General features: G+C 44.7%; 1 protein-coding gene across 10 annotated transcripts in view; it reads left to right on the top strand.

The window, feature by feature from the left end:
* The window catches only part of RASAL2 (RAS protein activator like 2), a 163,893-nt gene that overhangs the window by 122,554 nt on the left and 21,379 nt on the right, over positions 1-19,960 (top strand). For all 10 annotated transcript variants that reach the window (XM_039730192.1, XM_039730193.1, XM_039730194.1 and 7 more), the window contains exons 5-9: positions 5,377-5,486; positions 14,114-14,267; positions 15,801-15,899; positions 16,675-17,229; positions 18,963-19,107. In XM_039730192.1, coding sequence (XP_039586126.1) covers positions 5,377-5,486; positions 14,114-14,267; positions 15,801-15,899; positions 16,675-17,229; positions 18,963-19,107 — 1,063 coding nt within the window. The remainder of the gene's footprint in view (positions 1-5,376; positions 5,487-14,113; positions 14,268-15,800; positions 15,900-16,674; positions 17,230-18,962; positions 19,108-19,960) is intronic.

Consider the following 19,960-nt stretch of genomic DNA (forward strand, 5'->3'; position numbering starts at 1 on the left):
ACAGGAATGTGTGTTACCAGTTCCTAATTGCTCCTAACCCTTTGTGTTATTTCTCTGTCCTCCCTGGCCCTCGCTTCACCTCCTAATTTAATATAGCTCAGTGTAATTAATGTGCTGTTTAACTTTTCTTCTGGATGATTAACAAGGATGTTAAGCAGAAGCAGTCAGGCCAGTATCCCCACCACATCCCATTGGACCCTTCCTTCTACCTTGATACCTTATCACTTGTTGTAATTACTCTTTTTAGATATTCCTGCAGCCATTCCTCAGGTTCATGTTACGAGCTTTAACAAAGCTCATTTTTAATAACTTTTTTGTAATTAGCATGTGTGCTGCCTTATCAAAAGGTGCTCTGAAATGTTGGGCTGCATGCCAGGGAAAGAGCCAGGGTCAGGAAATCATTGCCTGCCCTTCCTGACAGGCTCAGGTGACCTGTTTCTTATCATGTTAATTTTTTATCACCATTGTTTAGTTGTTCTCCAGACAGACTTTTTACCTTTATTCCCTAATTCCTGGATAGGGGCTTTTCAGGATGCTCCTTCCATCTGCTGTCCCTGCTGTGGGCAGCTCCCACAAGGGCAGCCAGGTGCTGCTCCCAGTTGTGTCCATGCTAAACACCTTGCTGAACTGGGATCTGAAAAGCTGATGTGGTCCTCTTGGCTATCAGGTAGGTCTTGCTTCTTCATGCATTTTTCAGTATAATTCCCAGTGACTTGGAAATTGGATTCCTGCAGGACTTTTGGCTGCACATCATGCAGAGTGCACACAGTCCTACAGTGCACTTTATTAACAGGTGTATTATCAATGTACCCGTGTTACAGTATCCTCTGCATTTCCTTGGGTTTCTTATTACTGTTCCTAAACTTGTTCCTCCTATTCTGCATCCCTCCTGTGGCTGTAGACCATCTTTCATTGGAAAGTTGAAATTGTTATCTGGCCAAATCTGCAGTGCTGTCCCATCAGGGGAAAAATATCTTTCCTGATCCTTGCTGTTGATCAGCTTGTGTCCTGAAGCATGATTATTGCTCACTCTTGTTATTTTTAAACCTGACTAATGCAGCTACATATGTTATTCTTCCTTATATAAACACATAATCCTTTTTTAATCTTGCTGAAAAAAATTTGTCTGTATGATATCTTGTGGTGGTGAATTGGATGGGCTCATTTATAGATAGCATTAGGAAGAGTCTCCTGACAATCAGTGAAACGTGCTGCCTCTCATGTTAAATTGCCCTTTGGTTTTCTTATGTAACAGGGTGCATGAGGAGCTTAGGTAATTTCCATTCTATTTGTTTTATACATCTATAATCCCGTCTTGCCTTTGTTCCTAAAATAAATAGTTGGTCTTTAAAATATATCATTTGTAAATCCCCCTCTTGCCTGCCTTTAATCAGTTTATACTTCTGGAGTTCTGTTTTGTTCTAGCTTTCTTGCTGAGATGAGAAAATCAGAAGAGTGATGCATTAGTGTGAAAGCTACGGCAGATTTACATAACACCACTCTGCTTTTATTGGGCTTTATCCTCTGTTTGGACATTCAAACATGCTTTTTGTTGTTTTGTGCCTGTGCACAAACCTCCTCTTCAGTGCCAGGTTTTTTGATGAGTAGATGGTGGAACGTGGCTGTGGTAGGTCCCTGTCTTGTTCTGTACCTCACCTCCAAAGTGTACCTAGGGTTGTTTTCTCTGCTTTTCTACTGTGTAAGTGGTTCAGAGTCTTTTCAAAGGGAGTCACTGCTAATACTTTAATGCTGAGTGTTACTGGGCTCATAAGCAAACTTCACCTCCTTGCTAGTTAAATTGTCCTTCTGCTGTTCTTCTGCAAGGAATAGCAAACTTCAGCACTTTGCTGCTCATTCCTGGAATATCCTTCCAGTTTGATCTTTCCATTTTACCACCTGGCCATCTTCCCCTGCTTCTTTGCCTCCCATAGCTTTACAGCATTACTGGCACAGAACAGTGTTTTCACTTGGCTATGACACTATTTTTTCCTTGATAGCTGCTAGTGAACAGCTTAAGGAATGAAATGCTTCATGTCCTCACCAGGCACGTTAGTGGGGAGGCAGTTCTGCTGTCATCCACAGTCACTTGAGGGTTGTCTTTGTACCCATCCAGCCCTTCCCCTCAGAGCAGATGAGTCTCATGGCTCTGTAAATGAAGTTACCCACCTGGTGTTATTAATAATGCATTGGTGCTCCTCATCAAGAATTACAGATGTTCAAGAAGCATTGCAAGGCTCAGATGCAGTGTGTTTGTCCCCAGAAGGAACTAATGTAGGAAACAGCACTGGGTGTAAAATTGACCTTTTTTGTTGCCCATTTTACCCTACTTTTAGTGCTTTGAAACTTCCACTGAAACCATTGCATATGACCAATATTGACTGATTTGTGTTATGGTTTTACACAGTTTCATTTGTTCATGGCTGAATTCACCCTTCCCTTTCAAAACAGCCAGGACAATCATTATTTATTATGCATGGGCTGCTCTCCCTGGAGTGGAGAATCATCATGTCCATAGGGAGCAGCAGTTCAGGAGCTGAGTAGCTCATACTTGGGCTGTCTTTGAATTTGTCAGACAGTTCCTGTGCTGCCCTGCTCAGATTAAGGACAAACAGCCAGTTGGCTTCTTTGGCACAAAGTCATCTTTTCCTAAAGCCTAAACTGCCCCCAACAACCACCACCCCTGGGTTGGAAATACTTGGGGGTGAGAGTTTCTGTGCTTTCCCTGTGAGAGGAAGTTTCCAACAGCCTGCTGAATTATCCCTTCTCCTGTGGAGATTGCTTCTTGGCAGAGTGGGAGAGTCGAGTGGCTTAACTTCCAAATGAGATGAGCATAATTCTCAGTGGGACTGAATTATTTTTAGAGGTTGTTATCACTGGGTTTTCTTAGGCCAGTGTGTGGTGCTTTTGGATGAGGTGACAAACCTGCCCTGACTTATTCCTGACTCTGTGTGTGGCTGTGCACCATTGCTCTCTCCCCCTCTCTCTTTTCCATCCCTGTTCCCCTAAACCTGTGATTCTGAGAGCAACTTGCACTGAGCTCCACCTCATTAACTGTGAACCTCAAATCTGTCTCTTTTCCAATTTCATCCTAGCTAGTTTATCCTAACAGCTATTTTGAACCTTTTCTGATTAGGAACATAGTCTCATCAACTCAGGCAGTTTGGGTAATAATTTACATATTTTTGTCTGAGGGTGTTTAAACAGTAAAATTCCCACTGTTTTTAAAGAAGCTCCAGGATGATTCTGAAAGCTCAGACACTCAATTACATTTAGGTGTAAGAACCAAACAAGAGTCAGTTTTGTGTTGAAATAAGTATTTAGGAGAAATACCGGCACAATAAGAAAAGCAGTAAAGGTGTTTTTGTCTTTTTAATGGTGCAAGCTGCTTTATAAACATTGGCAGGGATTTCTTATCTATAGGAGTACAAGGAAATAAAGCTTTCAGTTAGGTGATGTTGTTGCAGATAGACATCTATTTTTCATTACTACATTTTTTTTAATATCTGCATTTGGTATTTAAAAGCATTTCCTTTGGCAAATGGAAGTCAAAAAACTCCGCTCAGTTCTGGCACAAGTGAATTTTTCATGCTGCTCCCAGGTTGTCCATCTGTAAGCACTGGCCCTGCATGAACTGCCAGCACAGAGCAAATATTGCAAATGTTTTCAACTCTTTTGAGGATGACCAATAAGCATACTCTTTGTTTGAATAAATTTTTGTCTTTAAATATGTTCTTACCTTGTTTGTTTTTTTGTTTTGTTTTATTTTTTTGTATAGTCAGCTCTGGCTAGCCTTATTCAACCCCAGATAGAATGTTTGTTTCATTGGGGTATAGATTATGTTCAATTAAACCAAGAGCATGTTCCATGTTAAAGCAGTACCAATTCAAAACTGTACATGCACACAAAAATTAATATTCACAGTCCTTCTCTGAGTGGGATTTGGAATTGTTCAATATAAATACTTCTGGATTCTGCTGCATGGGGTCAGCTTTGTCTTATTTGCCCTTAAGGGGAAAAAGCCATGTTATTTCATGTTTGCAGTTGGAGTAGGCTGAGAGCTACTGGACTGAACCAGGGTCCACCAGATCTGAGTCCCTGTGGCTGGGTGTGTTACCTTTTATGCTGAGAGGTCAGAATAGACAAAAGTGCCTTTGAAAGTGCTGTACATCCTCTACTTGAATTCCAGCAACTGCCCCAAGAGAAGCCCAGGAGCATTTATTGATTTCAGGGCTTTTTCAAAGGCACTTCAATACCAGGACCAAGAGAAGTGCAGTATCATGGGCAGAGTGTGAGCAGCACACACAGCTGAAAACACTTCTTCCCTTTGACAGCACCTTTTCCCCAGCACATTGTATACATTTGTGGGGTTTGAGTTTGTGGGTTTTGTTGTTTGGGGGAGGTTTTGTTTTTTTCTGGTTGAGATTTTTTGTTGGTTGTTTTTTTTGTATTTAGATATCAGGCCTTTTCTTTTCCACTTTATCAGGAGAATATAGCAGCTTTCACCCCTGAGGAGCCTCTGGATCAGAAACTGAACTGAAGGGCAGTCTTAAATGTAGCACTGCCTTCAGATGCAGAAAGCAGATTCCCCTTGCTTTGTTCCCTCTGTCTCCAGAGGTTTCCAGTACTTGGCTAGACCAAGTCAGAATTAGGCTGACCTAGTGTTGGCAGCACACTCCCATCGAGCAGGAGGTGATCCCAGAGGCTCCCTCCAACTAGCATGGCTTTGGGCTGTGATTGCTGGGTGAAAAATTGTAGTTTGAAGACATATTCTTTGAAGGTTTATTTTATTTTTAGATCCTAAGCAGATTTTTTTAATTGAGCTTTGCATCTTACCAATATTATAATTGATATCTGAAGCCACTGGTGTGTGAAATGCTTTGAAATTTTCTATTCTGGCTACCTAAATTATTGAAATTATGAATTATTTTAAGATTTAATGTGCTGTATCTCAATTTAAAAGGCAGACCTGGCTGCAATTGTGGGCTCAATAGAAGCTCATAATATAAGACTTCTGTACTTTTAAGCTCAACAAGAATTCAAAACATGGCATGTAGAGGGGAAGTAGGACCAAATACTGATATTAAGGATTGCTTCTTTTAAAGTCATAATTGTGGGGTTTGGGTCTCTTGTATAATAGTTGGCATCCATTGAAGTGCCCAGTAATGTGATAGTGCTAATTATTGCAATTGAGGCTCTCACCTCCTGGAACTGTCACTGCCAGTCCAGCCCTGCCTGTCTTCCAGCTCAGAGCAATCCCAGTCCAGCCCGTCCTGTGACTGGCATCAGACCTCTGTGTTGGGACTCTGTAACAGTGCCTTGAGTGATTCATCACTGGCATCAGTTCCCCTGCTTCACTTCTGCACCTTCTCATTTCAGGGCTTCTTCAGTAAGCGCCTGAAAGGATCCATCAAGAGGACAAAGAGTCAATCCAAACTGGACAGGAATATAAGCTTCCGACTGCCCTCTCCCAACAGTTCTGAGGACAGGTAAGGTGCAGAGCTGACACCCAGCACGTCAGTGCACTCAGGGGAGGAGAGCCAGGAAGGGGATTTGTTGTCCAGCTGGCATGGGGGGTGTTTGTGGGGCTGCCTCTGGGGTGTCAGAAGTTTGGTGTGCAGCGTGCTGCTGATACGGGATGGGAAACTGCTGCTCTTCACAGCTGTCAAAAAGCTCAGGTTAAGCAGATGGACTCCAGTACCTTGTCCTGCACCTGTTTCAAATAAGCTGCAGACTTCCAATTTTATGATACAGAACCATGGGATGGATCAGCTGGAGAGAAATTTGCCTTGCTGCATTCAGGGCAGTGAGATGAGGAGTTGTGTTGGTGTGAGCAGGGTGGTTCCACCAGTGCTGGCACAGCCCAGAGATGGGCACTGCAATTCAGGCACACTGAGGACCCTTGCAGTGCTGGTGTTTTGGTTATTGCAGTGTTACCACAAGGAACAGATGATCTGTTTTGCAGAAAACTGGAAAACTCAGTAATTTCTGACCATCTTAGTGCCCCATTTGGTTTACCTTTGCCTGTTTGGCTTTCAGCTGGAGATCCAGGCTGGGAATGGATTGTATATGAGGCAAGCAAAGGCTCTTACACACAGTGTTTCCTAACTGTTTGCAAAAAGTCCCTTAATTGTTTTTATTAAACATATTCTGTGTTACATTCCACGGTAGCCCAGCAGGAGAAGTAGATAGAGTGAAAAATAAGTTGGCCTGTACTCGAGGCCACGGCAGGCTTCTGTGGTTTGACATTGTTCAGTGCATTTCCCTTCTCCTTTAGCTCAGCTGAATTCATTAGTTCTATCTGTCATGCTGTGCTGCTTCAATCAATGGTGCTGCCTTCTCCATCTGAAAGGCAGACCATAAAATCACAGAGATAGCAAGGCTGTGGGTGTTGGAGGTCTGTTAACATCAGGAATTACAGAAAAGCCTGCTGCTTACTAGATGTGAGTAACCATCTAGATGGCCTTGCTCCTGTAGTCCACCAGGCTGCTCTGATGCAAGTTTTCCTATAAATCTCTATTTTCAGGGTGTTGCAACATGGCTATAAAAGCAACTCAATGAGCATAAGCATCTTGAATAATGCCACCAGGTAATCAAGTACCTGCTATTTTTACCATTGTTTGAAAGCAGCTTTGCTTAAATTTTTGTAATGTGAAGATTCTTTTGCCATGAATAATCTGGTTGTCTTTCCTGAGTTTGGTACTCTTGCTGGATACCTGCTTTTGTAGTGTCAGGGAAGCACTATTGTTCTGGGAAAGCTAATAAATGTAGCTATAATTAATTCCTACATCTTTGGTTTAAGACATGATGTTGCACACAGCAAAGCTGCCTTCTCTTAAAAAGCAGACCCCCTTCTACTCCCTGCCAGCATGGGCACAAATTTTCAACTAGCCAGAAATGAAATGTGAATTTTCTCTGATGGCCTGAAAGCACAAAAGCATAAAATCCAGGTACTTGATCACATGGTGGCATTATTGAACACAGAGCTGACTGTAAATTCATGAGAAGGAATTGCCACTCTCTCACCTTCTGTTTGCTCCTATTCTGTATGAGCCTCTCAGTCTGTAGCAGTGAGAACTTTCCTGTCCTGCCCTGGTGAGTCAGCCCTTTCCCATTTCAAGCAGGTGATTCTAGGTGATGTCATGGTGTTACACAGGTTTTCAGGGCCAGGATGACTGATAGCATCTCCCTTTTCTTGCTCTGACAAACACAAGAGCCCTGCCTTCAAAGAAAGTATTATACAGCTTTATAAATTAAAACCCTGCATGGATTAGAAGGAAATAGAGGCTGCTGCCACACTGCCTTTTCATGGTTTTGGGGTGTTTGGGACCTCTCAAAAAAGTGGAGATTTTACAGATAAATACCTCTAAAATTCTGGACTAAGGAAGGTTAGTTATCCTGGTGCACATCAAGATGTGGGATACTGCAACATTGCATGCCATGTTGGATGATGACAGAGGATGGATACTGTGTTGATTTAAAACAGAAGGGAGTCAGGAATGCTGTAGGGAGCAGGGATGGAGATGAGCTGCAGATTTTTTTGTAATCAGATTTTCCTGTTTCAGCAGAAAGCAATTGGCCAATGTACCTTTTCTGGTTTTTAACTTTATTTCAGTGTGTCTGGGTTAGTAGGGAGAGGAGAGAGAAACATGGATCAGCATCCAGGTGTCCTGTAGGAGTAAATCCGTAACCTGTAATTCACATCCCTCCTGTTACTCATGCTCAGGTTGTTTGCTGGTGTTTTTTTGTATTGGATATGTTGTCTTTATAAGTCACTGATGTGGCAGGATGTAGACTGTGCTCCTTTGGGAGCCAGGGCAGGTGGGAATGAGGCTGTTCAGTGTGTGGCCAGTGCAGCATCTCACCAGGTTGCCAGCAGCTCTCACCATGAGGTGATCTGGCACAGTGTCACTGTGGCATCTTTCACAGCTTTTCCAGCCTGTTTCCTCCTGCATCCTTTGGGCTTTTCAACTCACACGTTCATCTGTAATGTTTTCTCAGTGTCTATAATATATAAAACATGTAAAAAAACATGAGAAAAGACTTAAGGAAAATTTTGTTTGAAAGGAGAGGTCAAATTAATATTTCCAGTTTGTGGCCAGGAATTTGAGAGTATCTCCAAGAGGACCAGAAGGTTTGTTTACTGAGGGGGAGCAAAGATGATTGTGACTGGCTGCATATGGTCTCAGTGACTGCAGCAAAGCTCTGCAGACAGCTGGGAGGGCTTTGCCCTGTTGGGATTTACTGCCACGTGGGAATCCTCCTGCTTTGCTAAAAGTCATTTTATGGCATTATGAGCCAGTGGCAGCGGGGCTGGGAATGGGCTCCGGCGGGGCACAGGGAAGCAGGTAGCCATGGCTCTGGGCTTCATGGTCAAAAGGTACCACTCCTCCAGCCACAGCTTCTTCTACTTTGGGTGAGTTCCTGTTCTTCCCTCCTTGTCTCTTTGCAGTGGTTAAATAGCACAGCTCGTGTAAATCATAGAAGCAAAACCTGCCGTGTTTTTCAGGTTCGCTCTAATTTAATGCCGGTTTTGGAAAAAAAGGGTGGGGGATTTTCACCCTGATTTAGCTGTCAGGATGGAAATCTGTGTTACACAATGCATTATTAAGGCTTGACTCACTCCCAGCTTGCATTCATTCAGCATATCTGTAGCTATCAGCACACTGGAGTGTGGGGAAAGGGGAGGGAGGAGTGGTTTGTTTCTGGAGGGACGCCTCACTCCTGGCTTGGTGAACCTATTTCTTTCAGCTGTTGTTTGGTTTTTCACTGAAAATTGAACAAGACTCTAGTGTTTGTCACAGACCTTCCCCTTGGTGCTGGGCTACTCTCTCCCACCTGCAAGCTCACTTGACCCCTTTATAAATAGATATTTCTTAATGGCTGATGCTTCTCTGCAAAGCCCAGGCTCCTCCATGAAGCATTCACCTTGAGTTTAGCAGGGAAATGAAACTGCATCAATTAAGCATTTCTGGTCCATCAAAACAAACCAATTGGAAACGTTAATAGCAGAGACCAGAGGAGAGAGGAGAACTCTCCTGCTGTGAAATTCAGCAGCCTGCTTGGCTGAACCCTGAGAGGTGTCTGTTAGACAAGCTGTGATCTGCAGGGAGGGCAGGCAGGCAGGGAAGGGCTTTGCAAATCCAGGATTCAGACAATGAGGCTTTGGGTAGGACCTTGCCAGAAAAGACCAGAATCTCAGTGGAAGACTACAACAATATACTCAGAAAAACCCAGTGTTTAATCACACCTGAGTGTAACTTGCAGATAAATAAGTTACCCTAAGTTTCTGATTTTAAAAAAAAAATTAATAATAAAACTGGTTAGACTTGTAGAATTCTTGACCAAGTAATAGGATGTTCAGATAATTGGCAGTTGGAAAATGAAGAGGGGTGTGGTGCCTACAAAATGAGCATTTGGACAGGGAAAAACCTGGTGCTGCAGCACGGGCAGAGCACGGGTGAATTGCAGGTGATGCTGGAGACGGTAGGGTCCCGTTCCACGGGGCTGGGAGCTGGGATAACAGCAGAAAATTCTCTGCATTACAGTCCAGGCTCTCTCCTGTGACTTTGCAGAGTGGCTAAGTATTGAATTTGACTTTCTGCTCTCGGGGAGTGTCTCCCAGCGCATGAGGATTGCTGGAATTATTTGAAGCATGCAGACGAGCAGCTTGGTGTAAGGCAATTTGGAGACTTGGCTGCAGCTGGGTGCTTGGGCTGAGTTCTTTCCTTTCACACCAGTTTGGTAAAGGAAAGTTCATTTTTAAACTTTTTCTTTTTTTCAAATCTTTTGGATTATTGATGTCCACAGGCTTGTTTTACAAGTAATATAGAGCTCTCCCTGGTAAGCTCGGTAATTGGAAGTCTTTTGTGCCTTGTAGGTTGGCTTTTAAATAGGTCAAAATCAGCAGGAGAGCTTCATAACCAGAGCAATTAGGATTTAACCCTTTATTCTATGTGCCTTATAGACAGTAGAATAGAATAGAACTTTGCTAATAGGCTGCTGTGTGCCATGGGCAGCCACTGAAAGCCAGAGGTTTCCAGTTCCCGACTTACAACCAAGATTTTCCTGTCATGGAAAATTACTGAATTATGGTGTGCGAGGAGAAAGGGTCAGCTTGGGGCTGGGCCAGCAACATGGGGTGGTTGGAGAGCTCTTTTTCAGTGGCAGTTGCATGCTGCTGCCAGGTCAGTGGTTTAGGGCATTGTCTGGGCTCTGATTTACAAGGAAGTGATGCAGCTCTGAAGACCAGTACTCCAAAACATGTGAAAAGAGGTGAGAAGTTTAAAATGTTCCCTGACATGTTCCTCCTCTGTCTGTTTTTCCTATGGGAAAGATATTATGGAGAATATGTAAGAATTATTTGGTGTCTTGGTAACTGTTTGAACTCCCATGTAGTTCCTTTGCAATCTCTGTTGTTTACAGACATAGATAGAAAAAGCAACAGGATAAAAAGTTGATCATGGGAGGTTAGTTGTAATTTAAAACAGGATTTGTGTTGTTAATGGAGCTGTTTAACAGAAACAGATTTGTACAAACAACCCTTCCCCCACTTTTTGCATGTGTGATCTTCCTGTTTGCAGTAATCTGCTTCCCTGGGATTACCTCTCTGCTGACAGTCTGAGCAATACTCATTTTCCCAGCAGCTTCCTACCTAATACAGGAAGGACCCTGTTAATCCAGCCCCTTTGCTGGACACTGGGACATGAATTAGTGGCATCTATAGCAAAAGGAAGCCAGCAAGCAATTTTCTTTCCTTTTTACAGATTCAGCATATCAGATGAGGCTTTAGAGCAGCAGAGAAGTATTATTTCTGTATAATTATTGCCTGTATTGATTGGGATGCTGCTGATATAGGCACAAGTCAAAGATTTGCTTTGCAGATCTATCAATAGATGAAATCTATACTGTGGTGCTCACAAATGCATGTGCTTGTGTTTGTAAAAGCATGTGGTTGCATCTAACCAACAGCTTTAGGATGTTCTGATGTTTATGGAGGATAAAGTGTCAATTCTAAGCCACTTCATCAGTTTATTGAGCTGTTTTAAATATGGTAACTTCAAAGGATTGCTGGAACAGACTGACATTTGTCTGCCACGGGACCCTGAGTCAACAAAACTACCAGAGCTCCAGCTGCTCTGCAACAAACCCAAATGCTCACAGCCCACTAGTCAGAAGAGCAGTGGAGCAGCAGAGATGCTCCTAAAGGTGTGACTTACATGGGATGTGCAGGCTTGGAGTACATCTGCTGTGTGTACTGCCTTGCCCCTGCCCTGTTCCCAGAGGCTGTTTGGAGGCTTTCTTGGAAGATTTCTTGCTCTCTCACATTGCCTTTAGTGTCTGGATCTCATCAGAGCTGTAGGAGAGGACAAGGAGGAGCCTCTCTGTCTGGGCAGGTCACCTTAGCCACGCCTGCGGAGCGGCCGCCCCTCGCCTGCTGCCTCTGCTGCCTGCCAGCCCCCCCTGATTCCTTAGGGGATGCTGTGCCCTGGCAACCCAGGAGCAGGCAGGAGCCTCTCCTGGCACTGTGGGGTGGGAGCAGAGCTCACAGGGAGGGAGCTTTCCTCACCAAGGAGGGAGCTTTCCTCACCCTAGCTGTGGCTGCTCTCCTGGCCCCAGCCTATCTGCCTGGCATGCTGTTCCTCTGAAATCTGTAACCCGAGGCTTGAGGAAGAACTCCTGTTGGATTTGTTTGTGCCTTTCTTGCTCTCCAGGCAGGATTTGTTGTCTGAGATGTAGCAGGGAGCAGGAAGTTTGGAGGGAAGGGCTGTGGCATGTGGCACCGCTATGATCTGGAGATGCTCTGCTAAGTGGCTCTGCAGTTGTTTCGTGTAGGTCTGCTTGCCTTGTCTTGCTCCAAGTGCAGCCTCTGCCTAACTGGAAATTGCTACATGTCTTTTTCCCCTTTTCTTTCCTCTTTTCTTTGGTAATTATTTCTCTTTCCCTCCTCTTCCCCCTCTTTGTTCTCACTCTGTGCTTTCCTCCACTGACCGGGTGCTGGCTGCAGGCTCCCAGTACTTTGTAAGGACAGGAATTGCTCAGAGTTTGGGGCAGGGACAGAAGCCAAGTGACCTCAGCAGTGCTTTCTTGAGAGGAGAAATTAGAGAGGATTTTGCAGAGATGACATTCAAGTGGTGTATTGTGGTGTGTTTATTTTAGACTTGCCCTACCTTAGCTGCAGCAAGTGCTCAATTATACATGGCTGAGGTTTGGGTTTGCCTTGGTTCAGCTGCTGCTGGAACCTGTTAGAACAAAGCACAGCACAGCCAACGCTCCTACCAGGGCTGCTGCTTTGCATCTGAAATCTGTCTTTGGAATATTCCTCCCATCAAAGGGTTTTGCTGCCTGCACTTAGGTCATCCAGTATATTAAATGGGAACAAAGTTCTCCCTCTGTTTAATAAATCTTATCGTGTGTGAATCTGCTCCAGTACCTTCAGCGTTTCATTCCGTACAAAAGAGCAGCTGGGTGAGCTCTGCTTGTTGCATTGCCTGGATCCTTTGTGGTACCCAAGGTTTTGTTAAGCAGCCTTTGTTAAGATGCCTTTTCCAAATGTTTGGGGTTTTTTTGCCTCTGAGTTCCTCTATAGCTCGCAGGTAGGAGGAGTTTGATTTTGCTAAGGATAAAGAATGTGAGGATTGTTTTTTTTGTATATGTGAGGGAAGTGTACTAGTTACTTTTGAAAATTAGGCAAGCTGTTAGAGGTAGCTGTGCTTTTCTTTCCTCTAGAAATAACAATTTTAACATTTTCCATTTGATACTGGGGATTGAATCAAAGAGGAAATACTGTGAGGACAAACACAGGAGCACTGTCTTTCTTTGAGTGATGTGCACAGAGCTGATGCCTGCCTACTTCCACATCTGTTCCTTGTGCCCAGTCACACTTGCTGGATGGGCAGCCACATTTATGGACTCGCCTTCAGGGATCACTGAGCACAGGGACTTCAATATCTTAACAAAAGCCAGACCTGCCAGGTCAACAGCTCCTCCTCTGCTAAGCTGGGACTCTGTGCTCTTCCTCCTTGTTGGTCAGCTGTGAAGGACTTGACTAAATTCCTGCCACAGGAAAAATGTGTCTGCACATGATGTTTACCATGAGATGCAAGCTGTGCCTCAGGTGCTTTATGACTGTTGCAGAAGCCTCCAGGGCAGGTGTCAGTTTGGAGGCAGAAGGAGAAGCCACATCAGCTCTAAACTGGGCACATTTTGCAGTGCTGTTTGACAGCAGAGCTCCCCACTATGCACAAATGTTGCATTAAATCATATTGGGGGTGTACAGAAAGGGTTAAAACACATTTGATAATGTCACTGTTGATTGCCAAAAGCTGTGGCATAGTGGAGGGAGGGAAATGTCTTTGAGAAGTGTTCAAGAACTGGTGGGGACAGAGAAAACTGCCTTGATGAAAAGGTGCTGTGAATGTGGGAGATTTCAGCTCTGGCGGAGCTCAGGGATTTACAGGACAATCAGCTGGAAAGGAGAAGCAGTATGTGTTAGTGAGAAAACAGTATGTGTTAAAAGAGAAAGAAAGTATCCATAAAAATTGGAAATTGAAGTTGGAAGAAGCAGCTGAAAAGGAAAATGCAAAATGACTGATATGAGCAGTCGGGAAGTGGGATGGAATTTGTGTATTTGACTTTAGTGTAATGGCTTGTTGTTAAAAAATCAAGTATATTGTGAAGGGTCATCTGCTGTAATGAATAATCCTCATTCTGCATTGGTTACAGATTTAGGGATCCCTGTGCTCTTTGCTGCTAATACACAACATCTGTCTACTAATCTAGCTAGTAACAAGTATTTTCAGTAATACATCCAAAGCTACCTATATGGGCTTTTTAAAAATTACAGCAGCTAGGTTCTGAAGTTTTTGCTGCTGTTCTTTCACTGACAACTTGGCAGCTATAATTTCTAGGTCAGTGGGAATGGACTTCCTAGGCTGGATATTGCCTTGGGAGTCTGGGGTTACTGGCCTAATGTTACTTTCATAAGGTTTGCAGACTAATTGTGGAAGTTGCTCTGAATAAGCACCGAGACAAGCTGCAGCTTTGTCTGGGATCTTGCCAGCTCTTTTTGGTAATTGTGAGAAAAAAAGACATTTCCTTCCTCCTTGTTCTCCAGACCACGTGAGCTGCCCAAGCTGAAGGAGTCCCGTTCCCATGAGTCTTTACTGAACCAAGCCAGCACCATAGAGACTCTGGACTTTGCAGCAGAAGAAGCAGTCTTTGTCAAACCACTTCACAACAGTATCCTTGGACGAGACTTCTGCTTTGAGGTAGGGACAGGTTCCAAAACAGGCAGCTGCCATCCCCCTGAACCCTTGGGGAATGCTGCTCCAGGACTGGGGACTGGAAAACAGAGCAGCAGCCACTGCCTTGCTGAGGTTTAGGTGGGGGCTCTTGAGCCACCATGTGACTTTTGAAGTCCTTGAGACTAGTGGCTTCATTCACTGAACAGAGAGGAGTCTTTTTCTAATTGAAAAATCTCTTCAGTTTGAAAAGCATTTGTAGTGTGCTTGCAAATGTATGGTTGATACATACAGCACAATGGATATGCAATAGTATGTACATTAGCTGTGTGTTCACCCTCTCCAAATTCACCTAAAATTGAATTTAGAAAATTTACTGTAACCAAGAAATGAGTTTTCCAGTCAGAGCCCCATTCCATTAGCTCAGTGCTTTCAAGTTGCTAAAGGAGAAGCCTCAGTGGCCGTGGACGTGTCCATTGCACTATGAAGCAGGATCCAAAGCTCCCTTTGCTGTCTCAGCAGAGGCTGCAGGCTGTGGCTCCGAGCTCTGCTCCAGAAACAGGCAGAGACTCTGAGTGTGAGCCCTGTCCTGCCATCAGAGCTCCAGCAGTGGAGCCCTGTGTGTTGGGATGCAGCTGAGGCCATGTCACCTCTCGTGGCAGGGGCAGGTCACTCTGTCTTCAGCAGGATTAGTCAGATGTGTCTGAACTTCTGGAACAAAGATCTGTTTACAACCTGGAAAATTCTGGCAGTAAACCAGCAGATCAGGCTCTGGTCCCTCATGATGCATCCAGGAACTGTTCCTGTTTGCTTCAGCCTCATTCTTCTGGTTGGAAACAATTTGCAGCTTGCTTAGGCTTGGGGAGTTGGGTGGAAAACACTGGCAACAGCCTAGCTCTGAGGCTGCTGCCTCAAACTGCTTTGTAATTGTGAGCACAAATGAATGGAAAGAGTAAATGAGGCTTGTCAGGCCACGTAAGAGGGGAAGAAACCGAGGCGGTTCCCTGGTGTGGGAAAGCAGAGCTGCCAGGCTGGAGCAGAGCACAGCTCCCTCAGTTTGTTTAGGCTCTTGCTGCCTATATGGACCCCTGGAAATATTCTGTATTTACTGAAGTCATTATGTCCAGTGGGTTTTACCTTGTGCTAATGCATTGTCAGTTCTGTCTTTGCACTGTCAGTAACCAAATCCTGTGCCCCTGGGCTGTAACAGGGAAATCAGCAAGCTTTAATAGCCACAGATCAATTAACAAATCTTTAAAAAAAGAAATATTAACTGGCTAATTAAAGCTTTGTTTAAAAGTCTTTAAGAGGAGCCTCTGGTGCTCTTCATTTTATATAAATTCTTTAGTTTCTTTACTTTTATAGAACCTCAAACTTCTTTTGCTCTCTGTGTTTTATGGGCCTTTTATCCTCTCTGCCTTCTAGGCCACTGTATTTTTACCTCCCCTTTTCATATTTACTTTGTTACTCAAGCATTGTTTATCTTCCTCCTTGCTTTTTGCAGCCTCTTCCATGGCTCCTAGGCTTGCCTGAACTCAGTGTGTCATTTATTCATTCCAGGTAACCTACTCCAAGGGCAGTAAATGCTTCAGTTGTTCCTCTGCAGCAGAGAGGGACTGGTGGATGGAAAACATACGCAGACTATCGCAGCCAATGAAGGTAATAGAAACTGCAAAAATAAGATTAGTGGGGGAATGGAGGTGGTATGATTGGATTTTAGTCCAGTGTACCAGGGCTTCCCACAGATGCATCCTCAATTCATTTAGTCTGGGGAGGCGTCTGCTCATCCAAGTGTCTAAAGCTGCCGTGTGCTATTCCAGGGAGTGCACTAGGTCAGACCTTGAATGAGTAAATACACACCAGCCTGCTTCCTGATCCCTGTCCCAGTGCCAGCGTGGGGTGCAGGCTGGATTCCTGAGGCCATGCACCTGGGAAAGATGGGGCACCCTTTGATAAGGGTCATGTTTTAATCTAGGAACCAAAAAAACCAACATTAAACCAATTGGAGCTGGAGTGAGACGGGGAATCCAGTTATAGATCAGCTGGAAGTGTCTGATAAGTCACTCCATAGCTGCAGTCCTGCCTCCCAGGGACAGGCTAACAGTGCTCTGGGATTCCTCACCAGTCTGGCAGCTTTGGACAGGCTCTTGTGCAGTGTTTGTTTCTAAAGCATTTCAAATACAGCTTTGGAAGAAGAAAAATATTCTAGTCCTCAACACTCTTGTCATACAAAAGACAACCCTTTGCCTCTGTTTTAGAAAATGTCCATTTTTCTAGAGATTCCAGCTCTCTCTGGATCAGACAATCTGATTCTGAATTCTGACTCTGTCCTTACCTCAGACAGAAAAGGCAGCACCTTTGCTGCTGCTTCAGAAGATGAAATATTCATCTTTTAGGGGTCTTGACTGAGAGCTGATCTCTTTCTCCTGCACAGGACAATTGCCGTCGAGCTGAGAACGTGCTTCGCCTCTGGATCATAGAGGCCAAGGACCTGACCCCAAAGAAGAAATACTTCTGTGAGCTGTGCCTTGATGACACCCTCTTTGCCCGCACCACCAGCAAAGCAAAAGCAGATAACATTTTCTGGGGGGAGCACTTTGAGTTCTACAGCCTCCCACACATCCAGAGCATCACGGTTCACATCTACAAGGACGTGGAGAAGAAGAAGAAAAAGGACAAGAACAATTACGTAGGGCTGGTCAACATCCCCACGGCCAGCGTGACCGGCCGCCAGTTTGTGGAGAAATGGTACCCAGTCAGCACCCCTACAGCCAGCAAAGGCAAGGCTGGGGGCCCTTCCATCCGCATCAAATCCCGCTACCAGACCATCACCATCCTGCCCATGGAGCAGTACAAAGAGTTTGGGGAGTATGTTACCAGCAATTACGCCCTGCTGTGCTCCGTGCTGGAGCCTGTGATCAGCGTGAAGAACAAGGAAGAGATGGCTTCTGCCTTGGTGCACATTCTTCAGAGCACTGGGAGAGCCAAGGTGAGCACAGGTGGCTCCTGCTGGAGGGACTGTGGCTACTGATGAGGGATTCCTGGTGGAAACTGGGGGGCCCATGACAATAAGCAGCAGCAGATGTTGTGTACAAAGTGTAAGCAGGAGGACTCTATAACTTCATGCTATCCTGAAATCAGCACCTACCTTTGAGTGTCCCCTTGCATTTCTAAAATCAGGATGTAGGCTAAGAGCTGAGTGAACAGGAGGCTGGTAAACTGGAGAAGTGCTCCTATAAATAAGCCTGTGCTGCAGTGAGCCGCGGGCGCCGGCGCTGAGTCAGCGCTGAGTCAGCAGATCAATGCCAGCATCGATTGGTCAGCGTTTGAGCAGCCATTTGGGGATCTATGCCGAGTTAATGGTGATCCCACCTGCCCCTGGGATGCTCTTAGGACTTCTGGGTGCACACTGGTTTCTTCAGACGGGTTGTGGGAGAGTATCCTGCAGGTCACGGGAAGTTCTGGGAAGCATTGGCTTGCATTGATCTATCTGGCAGCTGCTGTGTGAGTAGTGCCATGCTGGAGGCACCTTCTGCCAGTGAAACCAGCTAGAGCAAGGAAAGAACAAGTCAGAGGGACAGAGATGTGGAGGGATGGCTGTAAACAACACCCAAGAGACAGCCTCATCTAACTATTCCAGAAAAGATCCTTTTCTGCTTGCCCCTTGGAAACATCTCTGTGGCAGTGTGTGTGACAGGAACATGTTCCTTAAGTGATCTGATGAGAGAAGCTGGTAGCTAAGGTTATGTTGAAACCCTGCTGGAAAATAGGCTCTGGATTGCTGCAGTGCCTGCTGCAACAAGTTGATAAATTAGTGTTATAACTTTGCATTCCTGGTTTGTGAAGTTTTGAACCTCTATTTCTGGGAGGCACCAGGTGGCTCAGGCTGCCATAAAGCTCCTAAGAGGGTATTTCCAGCTTATACTTCTGCTGATGGGGATACATCTGGATGTTCCCAGTTTGTGCCAGGTGAAAAGAATTCTTGTGGGTTTTGTTGAAAAGAAGCAGCAGTAATGGACTGAAATCCAAGAGTACTAAATGTTGTTTACTCACATAAAGTTACCACTTCAGGAAGTAAGTATTCCTGTAGAATTAGACCCTATATCAAGAGATTATTCTCTGTATCAAGGCTTGCTGACAGTTCCTGCATGGACAATCAAATACAGTTGATGTTAAGCCATGTAGATAATCAGCAAGTTGAATGTTAACTTCTTTTTTCCCAAATCATAAAGCACTTCTGGTTTGTGAATTTAATTTGTTAAGCCATTCTTCTTATTTAAATATCATCAAGCTGTAATAACTTGTGTGTCACTTCCAATTTGGATTTTAAAATCCATGTTTCTATGGGATGTTGCTTATAAAGATAAGGATAAATATAATAGCACAGTTTCTTTCAGTAGACAAAGCCTCTGATAAACAAGCTGCTGAGAGGTTCTGTTCTGGAGCCAAACAGAAACACAAGCTTGGCTGTAAAGGTTTTTTTTAGAGACTTTTGCTTCACCCTTTATAATATGTGATCTGTATCATTCTACAAATACAATAAGCCTGAGAGGAGACCTGCCTATTTCCTTGGCCCTTACTTCATGCAGCAGCTGCACCCCTTGTCTCAGGCTGAGAAATTATTTAATATCCTGAACTATCCTTCCTTCTTGGCTTCTGCAGTTAGCCTGCCACAACTGAGCTGGTTAAAATCACCTTTGCCATTTGACCTTTTTCCCTCAGGACTTCTTGACAGATTTGGTGATGGCTGAGGTCGATCGTTGTGCAGAACATGATGTCTTGATCTTCAGGGAGAACACCCTTGCTACCAAAGCTATTGAGGAATACCTCAAGCTGGTAGGACAGAAGTACCTCCAGGATGCACTGGGTAAGAAACCCCCTCTTTGCACAGCAAGGGCTGACCCTGAGCTGTGTCTGCAGCTGGGAATGTGGGGTGGGAAGGAACTGCGCTCAGCCTGAGTGTCTCATACAGACAGCACACTGTCCTGCTCTCAAAGCCCTTCCTCCACGTGGAGAATTATGCTCTTTGGTGCCTGCAGGAGTAGCACCCAAGGCAAGGTTTGATGCAGCTGAGTCCCTCTTCAAGTTTGTATTACCATGTTCTGGTTTTTTTGGGTAACTTTGTTTTGTGATAAAGAGGTATAACGCTGCAATTTCTTTGTGAGCAATTGTGGTTGTTTGATCTGATATATAAACAGGCTTGAAAAAGGGATTTTGACACATAGTCCTTGGAGAGACAAGGCCAGGGAGTGAGGCTGCAAGGCTGCCAAGCATCCCAGGACAGGAGATCAGGATGCATCCTGTCTGAGAAGCCTCTTGCCTGTGTTTGTCCTGAGTGCTCTTTATTCACTGACTCATGAAAACTGCCTGGCCATCCTGGGATCTCCTACTCCATTCTCCCCACAGGGTCTTCATGCCCACTGTTCAATGCAGGGTGGACTCTGATAATTTTGTTCTTATCCCCCCTTCTCTAAAAGGTTCTGCTCTAGTCAGAAGCCAGTGCCTGGGGAATTCCTGGCCACTCAAAGTCAGCAGTAAAGGGGACCAAACCCAGGCTCGCTGCCTTCCGCAGCTTCACCACTGTTGCACAATGAGCCACCCACCCCCTGTTGTTTCTGGGATGAAGAAAGCTTTGGAAATTGATACAAGAGAAACAAGATCAGGCCAAAGCCAAGTCCCACACCACATCCTTTCACAAAAAGGAAAAAAAGCCAAGCTGC

The sequence above is a fragment of the Passer montanus genome, unplaced genomic scaffold, assembly GCF_014805655.1.
Source record: "Passer montanus isolate IOZ18808 unplaced genomic scaffold, ASM1480565v1 scaffold71, whole genome shotgun sequence".
NCBI lineage: Eukaryota > Metazoa > Chordata > Aves > Passeriformes > Passeridae > Passer > Passer montanus.